The sequence below is a fragment of the Electrophorus electricus genome, chromosome 1, assembly GCF_041902795.1.
Source record: "Electrophorus electricus isolate QZ-2024a chromosome 1, ASM4190279v1, whole genome shotgun sequence".
Classification (NCBI taxonomy): Eukaryota; Metazoa; Chordata; class Actinopteri; order Gymnotiformes; family Gymnotidae; genus Electrophorus; species Electrophorus electricus.
Window position 1 is genome coordinate 4196221 of NC_137497.1, and position 15000 is coordinate 4211220.

General features: G+C 45.8%; 2 protein-coding genes and 1 long non-coding RNA gene across 7 annotated transcripts in view; 2 read left to right on the plus strand and 1 right to left on the minus strand.

Annotated features, from left to right (window-relative positions):
• agpat9l (1-acylglycerol-3-phosphate O-acyltransferase 9, like) overlaps positions 1-6892 on the plus strand; it is a 17398-nt gene extending 10506 nt beyond the window's left edge. For both annotated transcript variants that reach the window (XM_035526217.2, XM_035526218.2), the window contains exons 5-13: positions 510-584; positions 1272-1361; positions 2328-2421; positions 2540-2655; positions 3762-3817; positions 4392-4477; positions 5198-5326; positions 6109-6188; positions 6332-6892. In XM_035526217.2, coding sequence (XP_035382110.2) covers positions 510-584; positions 1272-1361; positions 2328-2421; positions 2540-2655; positions 3762-3817; positions 4392-4477; positions 5198-5326; positions 6109-6188; positions 6332-6431 — 826 coding nt within the window. In that variant the 3' untranslated portion in view covers positions 6432-6892. The remainder of the gene's footprint in view (positions 1-509; positions 585-1271; positions 1362-2327; positions 2422-2539; positions 2656-3761; positions 3818-4391; positions 4478-5197; positions 5327-6108; positions 6189-6331) is intronic.
• On the minus strand, positions 2509-9642 carry LOC145659376 (uncharacterized). Its single transcript, XR_014125580.1, has 3 exons — positions 9510-9642; positions 7624-7675; positions 2509-2641 (listed from the first exon to the last, which is right to left on the minus strand). It is a non-coding gene; the product is annotated as an uncharacterized LOC145659376 (long non-coding RNA).
• The window catches only part of tnksb (tankyrase, TRF1-interacting ankyrin-related ADP-ribose polymerase b), a 15933-nt gene continuing 10309 nt past the window's right edge, over positions 9377-15000 (plus strand). For 2 of the 4 annotated variants that reach the window (XM_035526149.2, XM_035526150.2), the window contains exons 1-6: positions 9377-9992; positions 10392-10616; positions 11036-11131; positions 11275-11311; positions 11756-11831; positions 13157-13177. In XM_035526149.2, coding sequence (XP_035382042.2) covers positions 9572-9992; positions 10392-10616; positions 11036-11131; positions 11275-11311; positions 11756-11831; positions 13157-13177 — 876 coding nt within the window. In that variant the 5' untranslated portion in view covers positions 9377-9571. The remainder of the gene's footprint in view (positions 9993-10391; positions 10617-11035; positions 11132-11274; positions 11312-11755; positions 11832-13156; positions 13178-15000) is intronic. The other 2 variants (XM_081708862.1, XM_081709139.1) reach the window with 1 other exon arrangement.

The following is a 15000-nucleotide window of genomic DNA, read 5'->3' on the forward strand; positions in this document are numbered from 1 at the left end:
GTCTCTGTGTGAACCTACAGAGGCACAGAGAGATCATCCGCACCCTACCCCTGACCCCGACCCCTAACCCCTGACCCCTAACCCCTGCTCTCAGGGCAGGCTCTGCTGTCTAAACAGATCAAACCTCATCACTCTTCCACAGTGTAACAGCATGCAACACAGTATAGTTACCACAGCGTAATTAACAAGTCTGAATTTGATTACTCTGCTCAACACATCACTTATAATTACCAGATCAGAATCTGACCAGCATTATTACAGAGTAACTGACCTCACTAATAATTACATTTAATTCAAATTGCAGGCTGGGCTGACTAATACAAAGAGTCCCAGTAATTCAACTGTTCTCTGATTACTCTGTTATATTTTAAGACTGTATTTAAATTAAGTCAGCTGCTCTAAGATCAGCCTATGTGTTGCCCGGTAAAGGCATCGTTACGGTGCGGGTGGTTAAAGCTGATCTCAGATCAGTCCTGCAGATGTGTGAGCAGCGTGTCGTTTGGTTGCAGGGTCACTCTGGCGGCGATCGGGATCAGCTGGCTCGTCGTTGGCACCACTGGCGTGGGATTCCTGCCCAACTGCCGGTAACGTCAGGCTGAGCAGGCCGTTGCACCCAGCACTCATCCGGACACACACACAGACCTCCCCACACCTCCGCGGGGCAGCTGCACAGCACGTGTGCTCCTGGCAGGCGCTCGGGTCGTCCGCACCTGCACGGCTTTCATCATTAGCATTAGCATCGTTAGCATCAGTGTTAGCAACATTAGAGTTGGCGTCATCAAGTGTTAGCATCATTGGCATTAGCGTCAGCATTATTAGCATTTGTATTGCTGAATCTGTATTCCCCATGCTGAAGTTGTTATGGTTACCACCCCTCCCCCTGGAGACCTGCTGTCCTGCATATCTAATTAACTGGATCGATTGAAGAGAGCCACACTCAGTCTCCAGGGGCCGTCGTGGTGGTCCCTGACATGTGTGGGTGTCGTCAGTCTCCAGGGGCCGTCCTGGTCGTCACTGACATGTAGCATGTATATCAAAATGTATTTTGTTTTCTGTTTAGCTTAAACTGTATCTTTTCTCTGTGTAAACTGTGTTTTTCTGTTATTGACATTTGGAACCGTGCACCTCTGCAATCGAAACTCAGCTTCAATAACTTCCTCTTCTTGTCTTGTAAATCATGTTGATGAGTGCTGTTGTCCATACATGAATGCTCTTCACTCTGAGTAAAGCAGTGTGGTGGAGTGTAACAGGGAGAATGGTTTGTGTTCCAGGTTAAAGGACTGGCTAAGTGAGCTGGTGCATGTCATGTGTTATCGGATCTGCGCCCGAGGCCTGTCTGCCACAATACACTATCACAACAGGTACTAACTACCTCACTACCACAACAGGTATTGACTACCTCACTATCACAGCTAGTATTCATTAACACAACAAGCACTAGGTACCACAGCTAGTGTTTGGTTTTTTCCAATGGCAGTAATTTAAAGCAGTTTTAGTGCTTAAACAGTGCACACAAACAATTAAACAAACAAAGGATACATTAAAGCATGTGTTTTTATTGATGTTTTGTTTCTTGTAGATGTGTTTAAGATACTAGCTGCTAGCTGACGGCAGGTTTCGCTGATGATAACTAGAGACGGCAACGTGACACGCAGTAATACTTCTGATGCCTGTAGCATTTTGGAGCACATTTCAATCAACAGCTCAGGAATTTTAAGGAGTACATCACTTTCCACTTACCCATTTGCGGTCAACCGGCCAGGACATATTTGGAGTCAAAATTCTGCTTCTTTAGTCTAGAACAAAGTGGCTAATGTTTCCAACTAACCCTGGAAGTGAACAGCAGTGATCAGACACCGAATGGAGTATGTAGAGTATGTGGGGTGTGTGGAGTGTGTGTGATGTATGGAGTGTGTAGGGTGTGTGTAGTGTGTGTGATGTGTGTATGTATGTGTAATGTATGGAGTGTGTGGGGTGTGTGTAGTGTGTGTGGGGTATGTGTAGTGTGTGTGATGTGTTGTGTGTGTGTGATGTATGGAGTGTGTGTGATGTGTGGTGTGTGTGATGTGTGTTGTGTGGTGTGGTGTGGCTGTGGCAGCCATTGAGCCTGCTCACACATGCCTGTGGCATGGAACTGGGTTAAATGTTCTGCCAGAGCCTTAGTCCGACCCGGGATCCTGTCCAGACAGTCCAGGTTTCTGTTCTCACGCAGATTGCCACGGCACACCTGAGGCAGGTGACGTGGGGCTGTAGCAGAAACCTGCACCTGAGCTGGAGCTTCTGCTGTGAGCGCTCACAGGAATGCCTTCTGACTCCGCCCCCTACAGGGAGAACAAACCAAAGAAAGGAGGGATTTGTGTGGCCAATCACACTTCACCGATCGACGTGGTCATCTTGGCTAATGACGGCGGCTACGCCATGGTGAGTGACGGACAGGTGTCGAAGAGGCTCAGAAACCAAACATGGTAGAGATGCCGTAAAAGGCTGCGTGTCACACGCGGTGTGTGAGGTTCTGACGTGGGCTCGGTCTGATTGCCAGGTGGGGCAGGTACACGGTGGCCTGATGGGCGTGATTCAGCGTGCGATGGTTCGAGCTTGTCCACACATCTGGTTTGAAAGAGCAGAGATGAAAGATCGCCACCTGGTGACAAAAAGGTAGAACAGCACAGCACTAAAATCGGTTTCAAACTGCACTATGATGACCTGTGATGACCTGTGATGACCTGCGATGACCTGAAGAAGCTTGTGTGTAGTCTGCATTCATGATCAAGCTTTGTCTACTACAGGCTGATTCATGTTTCCTACTGTTTCATGTGTGTGTGTGTGTGTGTGTGTGCCAAAGAAAAGATGGAATGCGTTGGACCACACACACACACACACACACACACACACACACACACACACACACATTGAGTGCACACAAACTCCTTGGACATGCAGTGGTCTGGAATGTAGGTCATCATTTGCAGCTGGAAAACACATCATCACACACACAATCACACACGTTCACGCACACATACACACCACACACACACAATCACATTCATGCACACACACAAAAAATACATTCACACACACACACACACACACACACACACACATAAACACATTCCCACATGCGTAATCCCATTGACATACACACACACATTCACACACACACTCACACACACACACACACACGGCTGTGAGGCACAGCCTGCTCGTACACAGCTGGTGCTCCTTATCTTCACTCCAGAGCACAGATGACCCATTGATTAGTCGTTTGCATGTAAAGTGCTGAGTCAGGCTGCTCTCTGACCTTAGCAGAATGTGTCTCACTGCTATCTGCATAGTGTGTGTGTGTGTGTGTGTGTGTGTGTGTGTGTGTGTGTGTGTGTGTGTGTGTGAGAATGTATTTTTTGAGTGTGTGAGTGAATGTGATTGTGTGAGTGTGGTGTGTATATGTGTGATTGTGTGTGTGTGTGTGTGTGTGTGTGTACTGGTGTTTCTGTCTTGCTGAAGGCCATAATTATCTGTTTAATATACATATGTAACTGCATCATCAGGACTGCATCATCCTACTGTATGGAGCGCTACAGTGTGTGTCTGTGTGTGGGTGTGTGTGTGTGTGTGGGTGTGGGTGTGGGTGTGTGTCTAGGTGTGGGGGTGTGTGTGTGGGTGTGTGTGTGGGTGTGGGTGTGGGTGTGTGTCTAGGTGTGGGGGTGTGTGTGTGTGTGTGTGTCCTGAGCGGATCCTCTGTGCTCACCCTTTCATGTCTGCAGGCTGAGGGATCATGTCAATGATAAGAACAAACTCCCCATCCTCATCTTCCCTGAGGGTAAGAGCCTGAGTGCTGAACACACTGCTGAGGCAGGCGATGTGAGATTAGACAAATGACTGTGATTGGTCTATGTGAAATCAGACTGAGACATATTAGATGAATACGAAGCTTGACTGTATAAAATTGGAAATGATACATGAGATTAAATGTGTCTCATTCTCCTTTTGGTGTGACATTTGCCATGGTGCTAAACACAACATGGTTCTGTTTTTGTTTTGGCTTTAGATTTACCACCTCAGGCTGTTACAGTGATCACGGATTTACCTAAAAATTCTCAGAATTGCATGTATGCATGCTGTCATACCATGTTACAAAATTACTGTAAAATTACACATCTGTGTGAGATTACACAACTGTGTGAGATTGCACTCTGCGATATTAGACTGGATTGGGCCATCACTGCTCTACATTTGTACCAACTCTTAATAGCACCACCTGATTTCCCTCGACTTCCCTTTGTTAATGAAGGATGGGAGGGGTTTAGTGAAATAAGGTATACGCACATACTCGCACAAAAACACAAGCACAGTCCCTGGGTTGCTCACACCATTGTGTCTCTGCCCCTGCACAGGAACCTGCATCAATAACACATCTGTTATGATGTTCAAAAAGGGAAGTTTTGAAATCGGAGGAACCATTTACCCCGTGGCTATAAAGGTAGAACCTTTCTGCCTCATTTACCCCGTGGCTATAAAGGTAGAACCCTTCTGCCCCCTTTACCCCGTGGCTATAAAGGTAGACCCCTTCTGCCTCATTTACCCCGTGGCTATAAAGGTAGAAGCCTTCTGCCTCATTTACCCCGTGGCTATAAAGGTAGAAGCCTTCTGCCTCATTTACCCCGTGGCTATAAAGGTAGAACCCTTCTGCCTCATTTACCCCGTGGCTATAAAGGTAGAACCCTTCTGCCTCATTTACCCCGTGGCTATAAAGGTAGAACCCTTCTGCCCCCTTTACCCCGTGGCTATAAAGGTAGAACCCTTCTGCCTCATTTACCCCGTGGCTATAAAGTAGACCTTTCTGCCTCATTTACCCCATGGCTGTAAAGGTAGAACCCTTCTGCCCCATTTACCCCGTGGCTATAAAGATAGAACCCTTCTGCCCCATTTACCCCATGGCTATACAAGTAGAACCCTTCTGCCTCATTTACCCAGTGGCTATAAAGGTAGAACCCTTCTGCCCCATTTACCCCGTGGCTATAAAGGTAGAACTCTTCTGCCCCATTTACCTCCTGGCTATAAAGGTAGAACTCTTCTGCCCCATTTACCCCGTGGCTATAAAGGTAGGGTTAGGGTCTCTGCACAGCTCTCTGACACTGACGATGAGCTATAGTTGTGTGTGTGTGTGTGTGTGTGTGTGTGTGTGTGTGTGTGTGTGCAGTATGACCCCCAGTTTGGCGATGCATTCTGGAACAGTGGGAAGTACAACATGGTGAGCTACCTGCTGAGGATGATGACGAGCTGGGCCATTGTGTGTAACGTCTGGTACCTGCCACCCATGACCCAGCAGGTGAGGGGGAGGGGCCACCCATGACCCAGCAGGTGAGGGGGAGGGGCTACCCATGACCCAGCAGGTGAGGGGGAGGGGCCACCCATGACCCAGCAGGTGAGGGGGAGGGGCCACCCATGACCCAGCAGGTGAGGGGGAGGGGCCACCCATGACCCAGCAGGTGAGGGGGAGGGGCCACCCATGACCCAGCAGGTGAGGGGGAGGGGCTACCCATGACCCAGCAGGTGAGGGGGAGGGGCCACCCATGACCCAGCAGGTGAGGGGGAGGGGCCACCCATGACCCAGCAGGTGAGGGGGAGGGGCCACCCATGACCCAGCAGGTAAGGTTTGGGAGTGGAGAACATCTGCAGTGATATTTGTGTCTGCAGTCATTGCAATGGAGTTTATTGACAGGGACAATACAAATAAACACTGCTACATAAAATAGAATACATACAATGGGTATGAAACATCTAGCTAAAGCTAATTTGCACTTCCTGTCGCTGGTTAGGCTTTTAAAAGGAAGTATGTACAGTAAGTACAACACAAAAATGTTTACAGTAAATAAAACAAAAAAATGTAAAACACAAATATTACATTATAAGTATTTATTCCTAAAGTTATATCCACATATTTTATTATGTACATTTGAACAACTGAAAATGTAAAAAATATATGTGTATCATTTAATATTCAGGGTTTACAAATTTGTTCTTGTTTAAGCCATTGTTGAATTTTTATCTTAAAAACTTTAAATTCATTTTGGCTTCTTGGTTTTGCTGACTCATTTCCTGTCTGTACAGGAAGGGGAGGATGCAGTGCAGTTTGCCAACAGAGTGAAGTCAGCTATCGCACACCAAGGGGGTCTGGTGGACCTGTCCTGGTTAGCAGCTCTCTGTACATCAGGGCTATTTATTTTAATACTGTCATACTCCTGTGCTTCCCTCTGCAATTGTTACACGCTTTGTGTGTGTGTGTGTGTGTGTGTGTGTGTGTGTGTGTGTGTGTGGGTGTGTGTGTGCGTAGGGATGGTGGACTCAAGAGAGCAAAAGTGAAGGATACCTTCAGACAGGAGCAGCAGAAGATATACAGCCACATGCTGGTTAGAGACGACAGCAGTGACTGAACCGTAAAATCAACCAATTACAGACCCTCTTACACCAAACCCACCAATCAGATGCCTTCAGTGACTCAACTGACTAATCATATGAGGCCTTGAACATCTAAACTCAACAGATACAACTGTGATGATCAGTCAGTCTGTCTCAGTCTGGTTCCAACTGGAGCACAGCTAACCCAATCACACTTCATGCTTCTCTCACACACCTACAGATTTATTGGGTCCAACCCCTCCGTGATCTCCTTACTGGAGGGTTCACGGTGTGAAAATAACACTAGTTTTATTTGTTATGATGTTACGTTGCTATTTAATTCAAATACGCAAAAAATGTAACATTGCTAAGTTGATTTTTCTGACGACAGAAAAATGTATCTTTTCCATTTTAGTTTTTCAGTGTGCCAAACACACTGGTGATATTTTTTTTTCAATAAATACATTTCTTACAAATAAAGACTTTTGGACATCAACTGTCTGTATGTTTGTCCCTCCTAAATTCCCATACAGCCCACTGTCAGTGCTGCTAGAACACCATCTTCATCTTCACCATCAGCTTCATAGACGTTTACAGGCCAACACAGCAAATGGCAGAGATGGTGTTAATTGCTAATCCAGGCTTGTATGTTGAACTGCCCCCAAAATACATCAGCATTTTGGTGGCTCCCAAATGGCACTGAGCAGGTTCACAGTAACCAGCATTTACGACTCTGCCGTTTGTCCCGTCTCATCCGCTCTTAGTAGAAGAATACGTACGTCCCGCACAGCATTGTGGGTAAGAACACTGACTCCATAAGAAACTGTGACGCTTTATATCATATTTATTCCCTGTTTGTTTCCACCTACTTTTTCCTGTTTATTTTCAGCCAGTCCTTAGTTTTTAACGTTATTTCAGTTAATATCGGACAAACAGAAGTGTTGCCTACATTTAAAATTTAGAATAAAAAAAAAAAAGTAAAAAAAACAACAACAACTAATGCAACTTGTGCCCTCAACATAGTGCACAACATAGTGCATGTGGATTGTTCAAGGGTGTGTTTGCCATCTTCATCACTATCCTGATGTCTCTCCTGTGTGCATTGCTCACATGACAGATTCAGTACATGCACAAACACAGAACAAAGTTCCTAAACATATGGCTGGTATGTAGTAGCGTGACAGTGGAAGCGTGAGGGGAGTCAGTGAGGGTTCTGGGGGTTCCTACCTTTTGAAGAAACCTCCACATCTTCTCCAGGTGCCCTAGAAACACCTTCAGCCTGGAGAAGAGGACAAAACATCAGCAAGCAGTGCTAATTCATTAACACTCACAGAGCCATTAAACACTCATTCATTAACACTCAGCTCCATTAAACACAAATGCATTAACACTCACAGAGCCATTAAACACTCATTCATTAACACTCACAGCTCCATTAAACACAAATGCATTAACACTCACAGTGCCATTAAACACGCATTCATTAACACTCACGGGTTCCATTAAACACTCATTCATTAATACTCACAGCAGCATTACACACTCATTCATTAACACTCAAAGCTCTATTAAACACAAATTCATTAACACAGTGCCATTAAACACTCATTCATGAACACTCACAGGTGCCATTTGATCTGATTATAAATCTACTACATTGGTGTATTAGACAGCACCTCCAGTGAGTTCTCTTTCTCCTGAGAAAGGGTGCCATGGTACCTGCGGACAAGAACTAACCATAAAGCACACCTTAAGACCATAAAGAAAAGACCTACATTAAAGTAGAACAGTTCAGATTCACGCCTACTCCACCACATCTGATGTAGCTACACCTTCTAGTACATTTTACCGTTAAATAGGAATGGACGAAGAAAGACTCCTGATACGGACCTCTTTAAGTAAGAACCTCGAGTCTCGTTCTCAGCACCCACTCTCTCGCCCGTTAGCACCGGAGGAAATAGGCATCTTAAAGCTACATATCACATGTGAAACAGCACGCCAGTACGCGATACGGTGCAGAGCCGAAATCCGATACTAATTCATCTCACATCAAGACAAACCAATGTTGTACAACCTAGCTGTGTGCCAAATAGTTTATACGGATCTGTAAAACGATCTTCATAGCACTATCCCCCCCTTATGAGTTAAATGTGCCTTGTTTTTAAGAGGACGATAAGCTGAACGCTGCCAAACATTTAGGCATTAGATCAGTATCGCCACCAGTCGCTGAATTACATGCACACACCATGTTTTAAACACACATACACATATACTGCCATTGCATAACAGTGGTCAATTTAAAACAATAATAGCCTGAAAGAATGTCAGAACCCAGAAAAGTATTAGGTGAAAAGAATAACAAATTCAGACATCGTAACTGTAATCAGATTAGTTTTATTCAGACATCGTTACTGTACTCAGATCGCGCTGTTTTATTCAGACATACTGTTATCAGATCATGCTGTTTTATTCAGACATCGGTACTGTAATCAGATTAGTTTTATTTAGACTTATTTACTGTAATCAGATCACACTGTTTTATTCAGACATCGTTACTGTAATCAGATAATGCTGTTTTATTCAGACATCTTTACTGTAATCAGATCTCGCTGTTTTATTCAGACATACTGTAATCAGATAGTGCTGTTTTATTCAGACATACTGTAATCAGATCATGTTGTTTTATTCAGACATCTTTACTGTAATCAGATGATGCTGTTTTATTCAGACATTGTTACTGTAATCAAATCTCGCTGTTTTATTCAGACATACTTACTGTAATCAGATAATGCTGTTTTATTCAGACATACTGTAATCAGATCATGTTTTATTCAGACATCGTTACTGTAATCAGATGATGCTGTTTTATTCAGACATTGTTACTGTAATCAGATCTCGCTGTTTTATTCACATACTGTAATCAGATCGCAGTTTTATTCAGACATATTTACAGTAATCAGATAGTGCTGTTTTATTCAGACATACTGTAATCAGATCGTTTTGTTTTATTCAGACATGTTTACTGCAATCAGATCTGTTTTATTCAGACTTCGTTACTGTAATCAGATTTGTTGTATTCAGCGTCGACAAAATGTAACCGGAAATACACTTGCCCTGTGCGGAAGTGGTGCCGTTCCAGCTGTTATTGTTGACAGACCGAGGTTTTCACGGGAAAATGGCGGTGTCCCGTCGGTCTTCGCAGCATCACGGCGTTTTGCAGTCGCCTCCGCGGAACGCCACTATCGCCTCTCCGCCTCCCGCGCTGTCGCCAGTGGTCCCGGATCCGGCGACTCTGAGCGCCGCGGACGGCGGCGGCGGCGGCGGCACGGAAAGCGCCGCGGCCTCCCCGGAGCGCCCCAGCTCCGGCTGCAGCAGCGCCAGCTCCGCCGGGGGCGCCACGGACAGCAGCAGCCCCGGCTCGGCAGCCGCCAGCCCGGCCGAGGAAGGCGGCGGCGGCGCCGGCGGGGCGTTCCGGGAGCTGTTCGAGGCCTGTCGCAACGGAGACGTCTCCCGGGTGAAGAGGCTGGTGGACGCGGTCAACGTGAACGCCAAGGACATGGCGGGGAGGAAGTCCACGCCGCTGCATTTCGCCGCGGGTACGAGCCACGCGTGTTTCGCGCTATTTGTGCGTGTTTGTGGGGTTTTTTTTCTCGGTTTCGGCTGCGATTCACGGCGGACTTCCGACGAGCTCGGCTAAGCTAAGACCAAAACAAATGGTCGCGGTAGCAACGTGAATAAATGTGGCGATTTCCCGTAAACTGTACAGACACACGGCCGGGCTCAGTTGGACGGTAGTTAGCTATATTTACATTTATATTTAAATTAGACATTCTGAAAACAACAACAACCCGATTTTCATGCGTTTGCATAGCAAATAATAGGTCTATGCGTGGATAATGGCTTTCTCCATTTCTGCATTGGCCAGATGTAATTTAAATGAAAATGACTTTCGTGCTTTTTTTAAATGTAATTTAATTTTTTTACCCGCCGCGCAGGTTTTGGGAGAAAAGATGTTGTCGAGCATCTCCTGCAGACCGGCGCGAACGTGCACTCGCGCGACGACGGTGGGCTGATTCCGCTCCACAACGCGTGCTCGTTCGGCCACGCGGAGGTGGTCAGCCTGCTGCTGTGCCAGGGCGCGGACCCCAACGCGCGGGACAACTGGAACTACACGCCTCTGCACGAAGCTGCCATTAAGGGCAAGATCGACGTGTGCATTGGTAAGGAGGCGAGGCGGGTAATCCTCTGGTGTGGCTGTGAGGGTAACTGTAGTCAGGAGTTCACGTCCTTTACTCTTAATAGTGATTATGGTAGTTCGTCATTCCAGTTGGCCTGGTTTGAGTAGGCAAAACGCTTGACTCATGACACTCAGGGAGCACAAGAGGTGTGTGTGTGTGTGTGTCCCCGTGTCCGTCCAGTGGGTTTCAGAGTTGTGCTGAATACTGTTCACCTTGCAGACCGCTGAGACTGCAGACTGTGATGGTGACCACACCGCTAGAGTATATTTGTTGGTGTGAGTGGGGAAGTAAGAGTGACCGGATTAGTCTAATGGTTTTCACGTGTGTGTGTGTGTGTGTGTGTGTGTGTGTGTGTGTGTGTGTGTGTGTGTGTGTGTGTGTGTGTCTGTGTTTCTCTACAGTCCTGCTCCAGCATGGTGCCGATCCCAACATTAGAAATACAGATGGCAAATCAGCCCTGGACTTAGCAGATCCGTCCGCCAAGACTGTCCTCACTGGTAAACACACACACACACACACGCACGCACGCGCGCGCATATATATACACACGCAGCGCATATATATACACACACATGTATAAAAGGCATGCTGATCCTGTCTGATGGTGCGTGTATCTGATCATGTGAATGTTTGGCTGCAGGTGAATATAAGAAGGATGAGCTGCTGGAGGCAGCGAGGTGAGTCTGTTTTATGGCATGAACATTTTGTTCTAGTGTTTCTTATGGAACACACCATCTTGAAGCTCATGGGGTTTTTAAATTAGCTGATTTGAGTCAGAGCTCTTTTAATACGGAGACAGCACTGAATGTGTGTGGTCCAGGAGGAGCACTCAGAACGTCTGCTAAGATCATTACAAGAGAATAATAGTCGTTCCTGTGACCTGAGCAGTACTAGGTTCATGGTAAACTCGTCATGCAGGGGTGGGTGGGTGGGTGTGTGTGTGTGTTTACACATGCAATATTAGCAGTATTACAAAGGAACACTGGGAACCTCTGCATCTTTTCAGTGTGCCTTTCTTGCCCTGTGTTAGTAAAGGCTGTCCATAATTGTGTGTGTGTGTGTGTGTGTGTGTGTGTGTGTGTGTGTGTGTGGGTGTGTGTGGGTGTGTGTCTCTGTCTCAGGAGTGGTAATGAAGACAAGCTGATGGCTCTGCTAACACCACTCAATGTCAACTGCCATGCCAGTGATGGGCGCAAGGTAACCTTCACACATACATACACCTGTACACACACCTGTTCTCAGTGTTTTAGTATGTATGGTTACTGAATATGGTTAAATACAAGTATTACCATTACTCCTACCCTGCTCACTTGACTATCACTCATGATGGTTCCTAGTTAGTTTGGAGTTAGGGACAGTCACTCTGCAAGAGTGCAGCTGAGCTTACTGTTTGCAGAAATGGCCTTTCACAATGTGTTTGTGCTGCGTTCATAGCGTTGTGTTTACAGATTAGTCAAATCAGCAGTTGTTGGACAGATCACTAGGTACAGCCACTGGAGGGCGCTACATACATCTGCACAAATCCAGGCCCCTTAAACAGAACAAAGACTCTTCCAGCCCCACATCTCCCATTTGTGTTTATTTTTTCTTTTGCATTTGCAGTGACCCTGTTCTGCTTGGTCTGTAGTTTAGCTCGGATGGATGTGTACATTCGTTTTGGTATTTGTGTGTCCAGGTCATCTCTTCACCCCTCACCCCAACACCTCGCAGTAGTAACTCAGTCAGTACTGTTATGTGTGCTTCATGTAGACATCGCAACAGGCAGAGCGCCACACAAACAGCCCGTCAGGCAGAGTGACTTGGCTGCCGCCCGCAAACAGCCCGTCAGGCAGAGTGATTACGCTGCTGTCCACAAACAGCCCTGAGCCCTATTTTGCAGTATTTTCAGCAGTATTTTCAGCTGTGCTTTTCAAAAGAGAGGCTTTAGTGCTCCTGTCAGCTCTCTGCGTAAGTTTGCTTTGTGCTGATCCTCTCATTGAGATCAGACTCATATCTCTGCCCCATCGTTGAGATCAGAATCATAACGCCGCCCCTATATTTGAGATCAGAATCAGCTTCGCCCACATTGTCGAGCTCAGACTCATAACTCTGCTCCCATCATTGAGATCAGAATCAGCTCCGCCCACATTGTCAAGCTCAGACTCATAACTCTGCTCCCATCATTGAGATCAGACGTGTAAATCCGATCTGATCAGCTCCTGACCTCTGAAGCTCCTCTCTGCTGATGTGTGACAGGAACATGTAGATCAAGAGGAAAATGTGATCAAGAGTGTACCCCAACAGTGTGGAAGCAGGACATGTTAGATAAGGCCAGCTGGCTGGGTGGAGGTGGGGGTGGAGCTGGGGGTGGAGCAGCCTTACAGGAGGTTTAATGTTTAATCACTGATTTGGTTGCATTAGTCAGCATCACATGCTAGTGACACCTGCCTCCTCTGAAAACATGATGTTAGTATGGTAGATGTTAGTATGGTAATTTTTTGTTATGTTTTGCCTTTTTTTTGTTTGTTTCTTGCAACTTTCAGTCAACTTCGCAAAAAATGCTGGTAAGTTTATTTTGAAAACCAAAATTTTGTTTGATTTGTACTTGTTTTTGTTTTTTTTTTCTGTTAATTTATATCATTCAAAATCCATCCATAGACCTGCACTTTAATTGCACTGATATCTGTTCAATTCATTTTTTATTTTTTTTTATTTAGTTTTTTGTTTTGTTTGATCTGGGCACATTCATCTCTAAACACACCCACATAGCTGCAGTGTTTTTGGCTTTGACATGTTTTTTTTTAATGAGTTTGTTCCTGTTTTATTACTTTTTTGTTTTGTTTGATCTGAATCACCTGCTTCAGCTGGAGCCCATCCTACTGCACGCTTTCACCTTCCAGACCGGCAGAGTTTGCCTCGAATGATTGATTAATTGAACCATTTGATTGGCTGTGATCAGAAGCAAAGCATGCCTGACATTCTGCATCCTTCCTTTTATATGTAGACCTTGTGTGTGTTTGTGTGTTTGTGTGTGTGTGTGTGTGTGTGTGTGTGTGTGTGTGTGTGTGTGTGTGTGTGTGTGTGTGCACGCGCGTGCGCGTGCACTGAACACGCTGCATAGCGACAGCAAACTCTGTGACGTAACGGTTATGTGGTTTACAATTAGCCTGTGTCTGGCCATTTAGGGTGCAGCTTATACGATTATACAGGTTTCACAGTGTAGTAAACCTCTGTTCTCTTACACGCATCTGCAGTATGTTTTCTTATCTGTGCTAACCGAAATGGGTAAACACTTCCTATCAGTCGTGATGAATTCCAATAGCAGCTCTATAGACTACTACCCTAGTTAGCAAAGAGAAAAATGCCTGTCCCTGCTCCTGGAGGTCGCCCCCTCTGGCTGGCCAGTAGAAGTGCCTGCCTCCCTCTCGCTTGCTGGCTGGTGACTGGGGTCACTTCTGTTAAAAAGCATGTCTCCTTCACTTCATCACTGCATGCATGGGGTTCATTTGCTCAGTTGTTTTTCCATCTGCTAAATGTTTTGTTTATTGTTTAGAAATCTTGCTTTGCTGATACTTTATAGTCTTTTGTGTCAGTTTTAGATGTTTAAGGTTTCGCGTTCAATTTTATTTAGGATTCTTTAATTTCTGATGGGGCCACTGTAGAATGTGTGTGCGTGTTTATGCATGCTAATAGTTGGTGCTATTTTACAGTGTGCTTTAAACACCCAGTACCCACTGCATGTGAATGTGAACCAGGGTTTGCTGCCTGCGGTTTCAGTACTGACGATGACGGTGGTGAAACGGCTTAATGGCGCGCGTGTGTGCGAGTGGGGAACAATGGGCCTGAGACCTGTGGTGGAAATTCAGCAAACAAGGAGTCAGATGTGGATAAGAAGATTTTATTGAGTTATTAGTTTCAAAAAATGAGCGTGCCTATTTGCTTCGCTCCCCTTTGGGTGATTTCCCTCCCCTTATATAATAGCCGTAGCGTTCGAGAGAACGAGGGAGGGTTTGCTTCTGCTGAGACCAGATAACTCCTTGGAAGGAGTGTATTTCTTCAAGGACATTCTCTAGGGAACGTCCTGTTCTTCTAATCTTATGCTAAGCTTTCTCACGCTTTACAATGATAGAGAAAGAAACACAACAATATTTCCTTCACAGACCTTACTGAGGTGATGGTCCAGATCGCACCCTGAGATGGGTCGCTAGAGGGAAGAACATGAGCCGACACAGTTCTGATCTAACTGGGGGGTGTACTGTGCATTATGGGTAAAGCATGTCTGCATTATATGCCTCTATCCCAGGCATATGGATGCTCATGGGTTTATGCAGTAGTCATGGTGATGTGGCACTGTTATTTATCTGCAGTGACTATCACTACAGAGGAC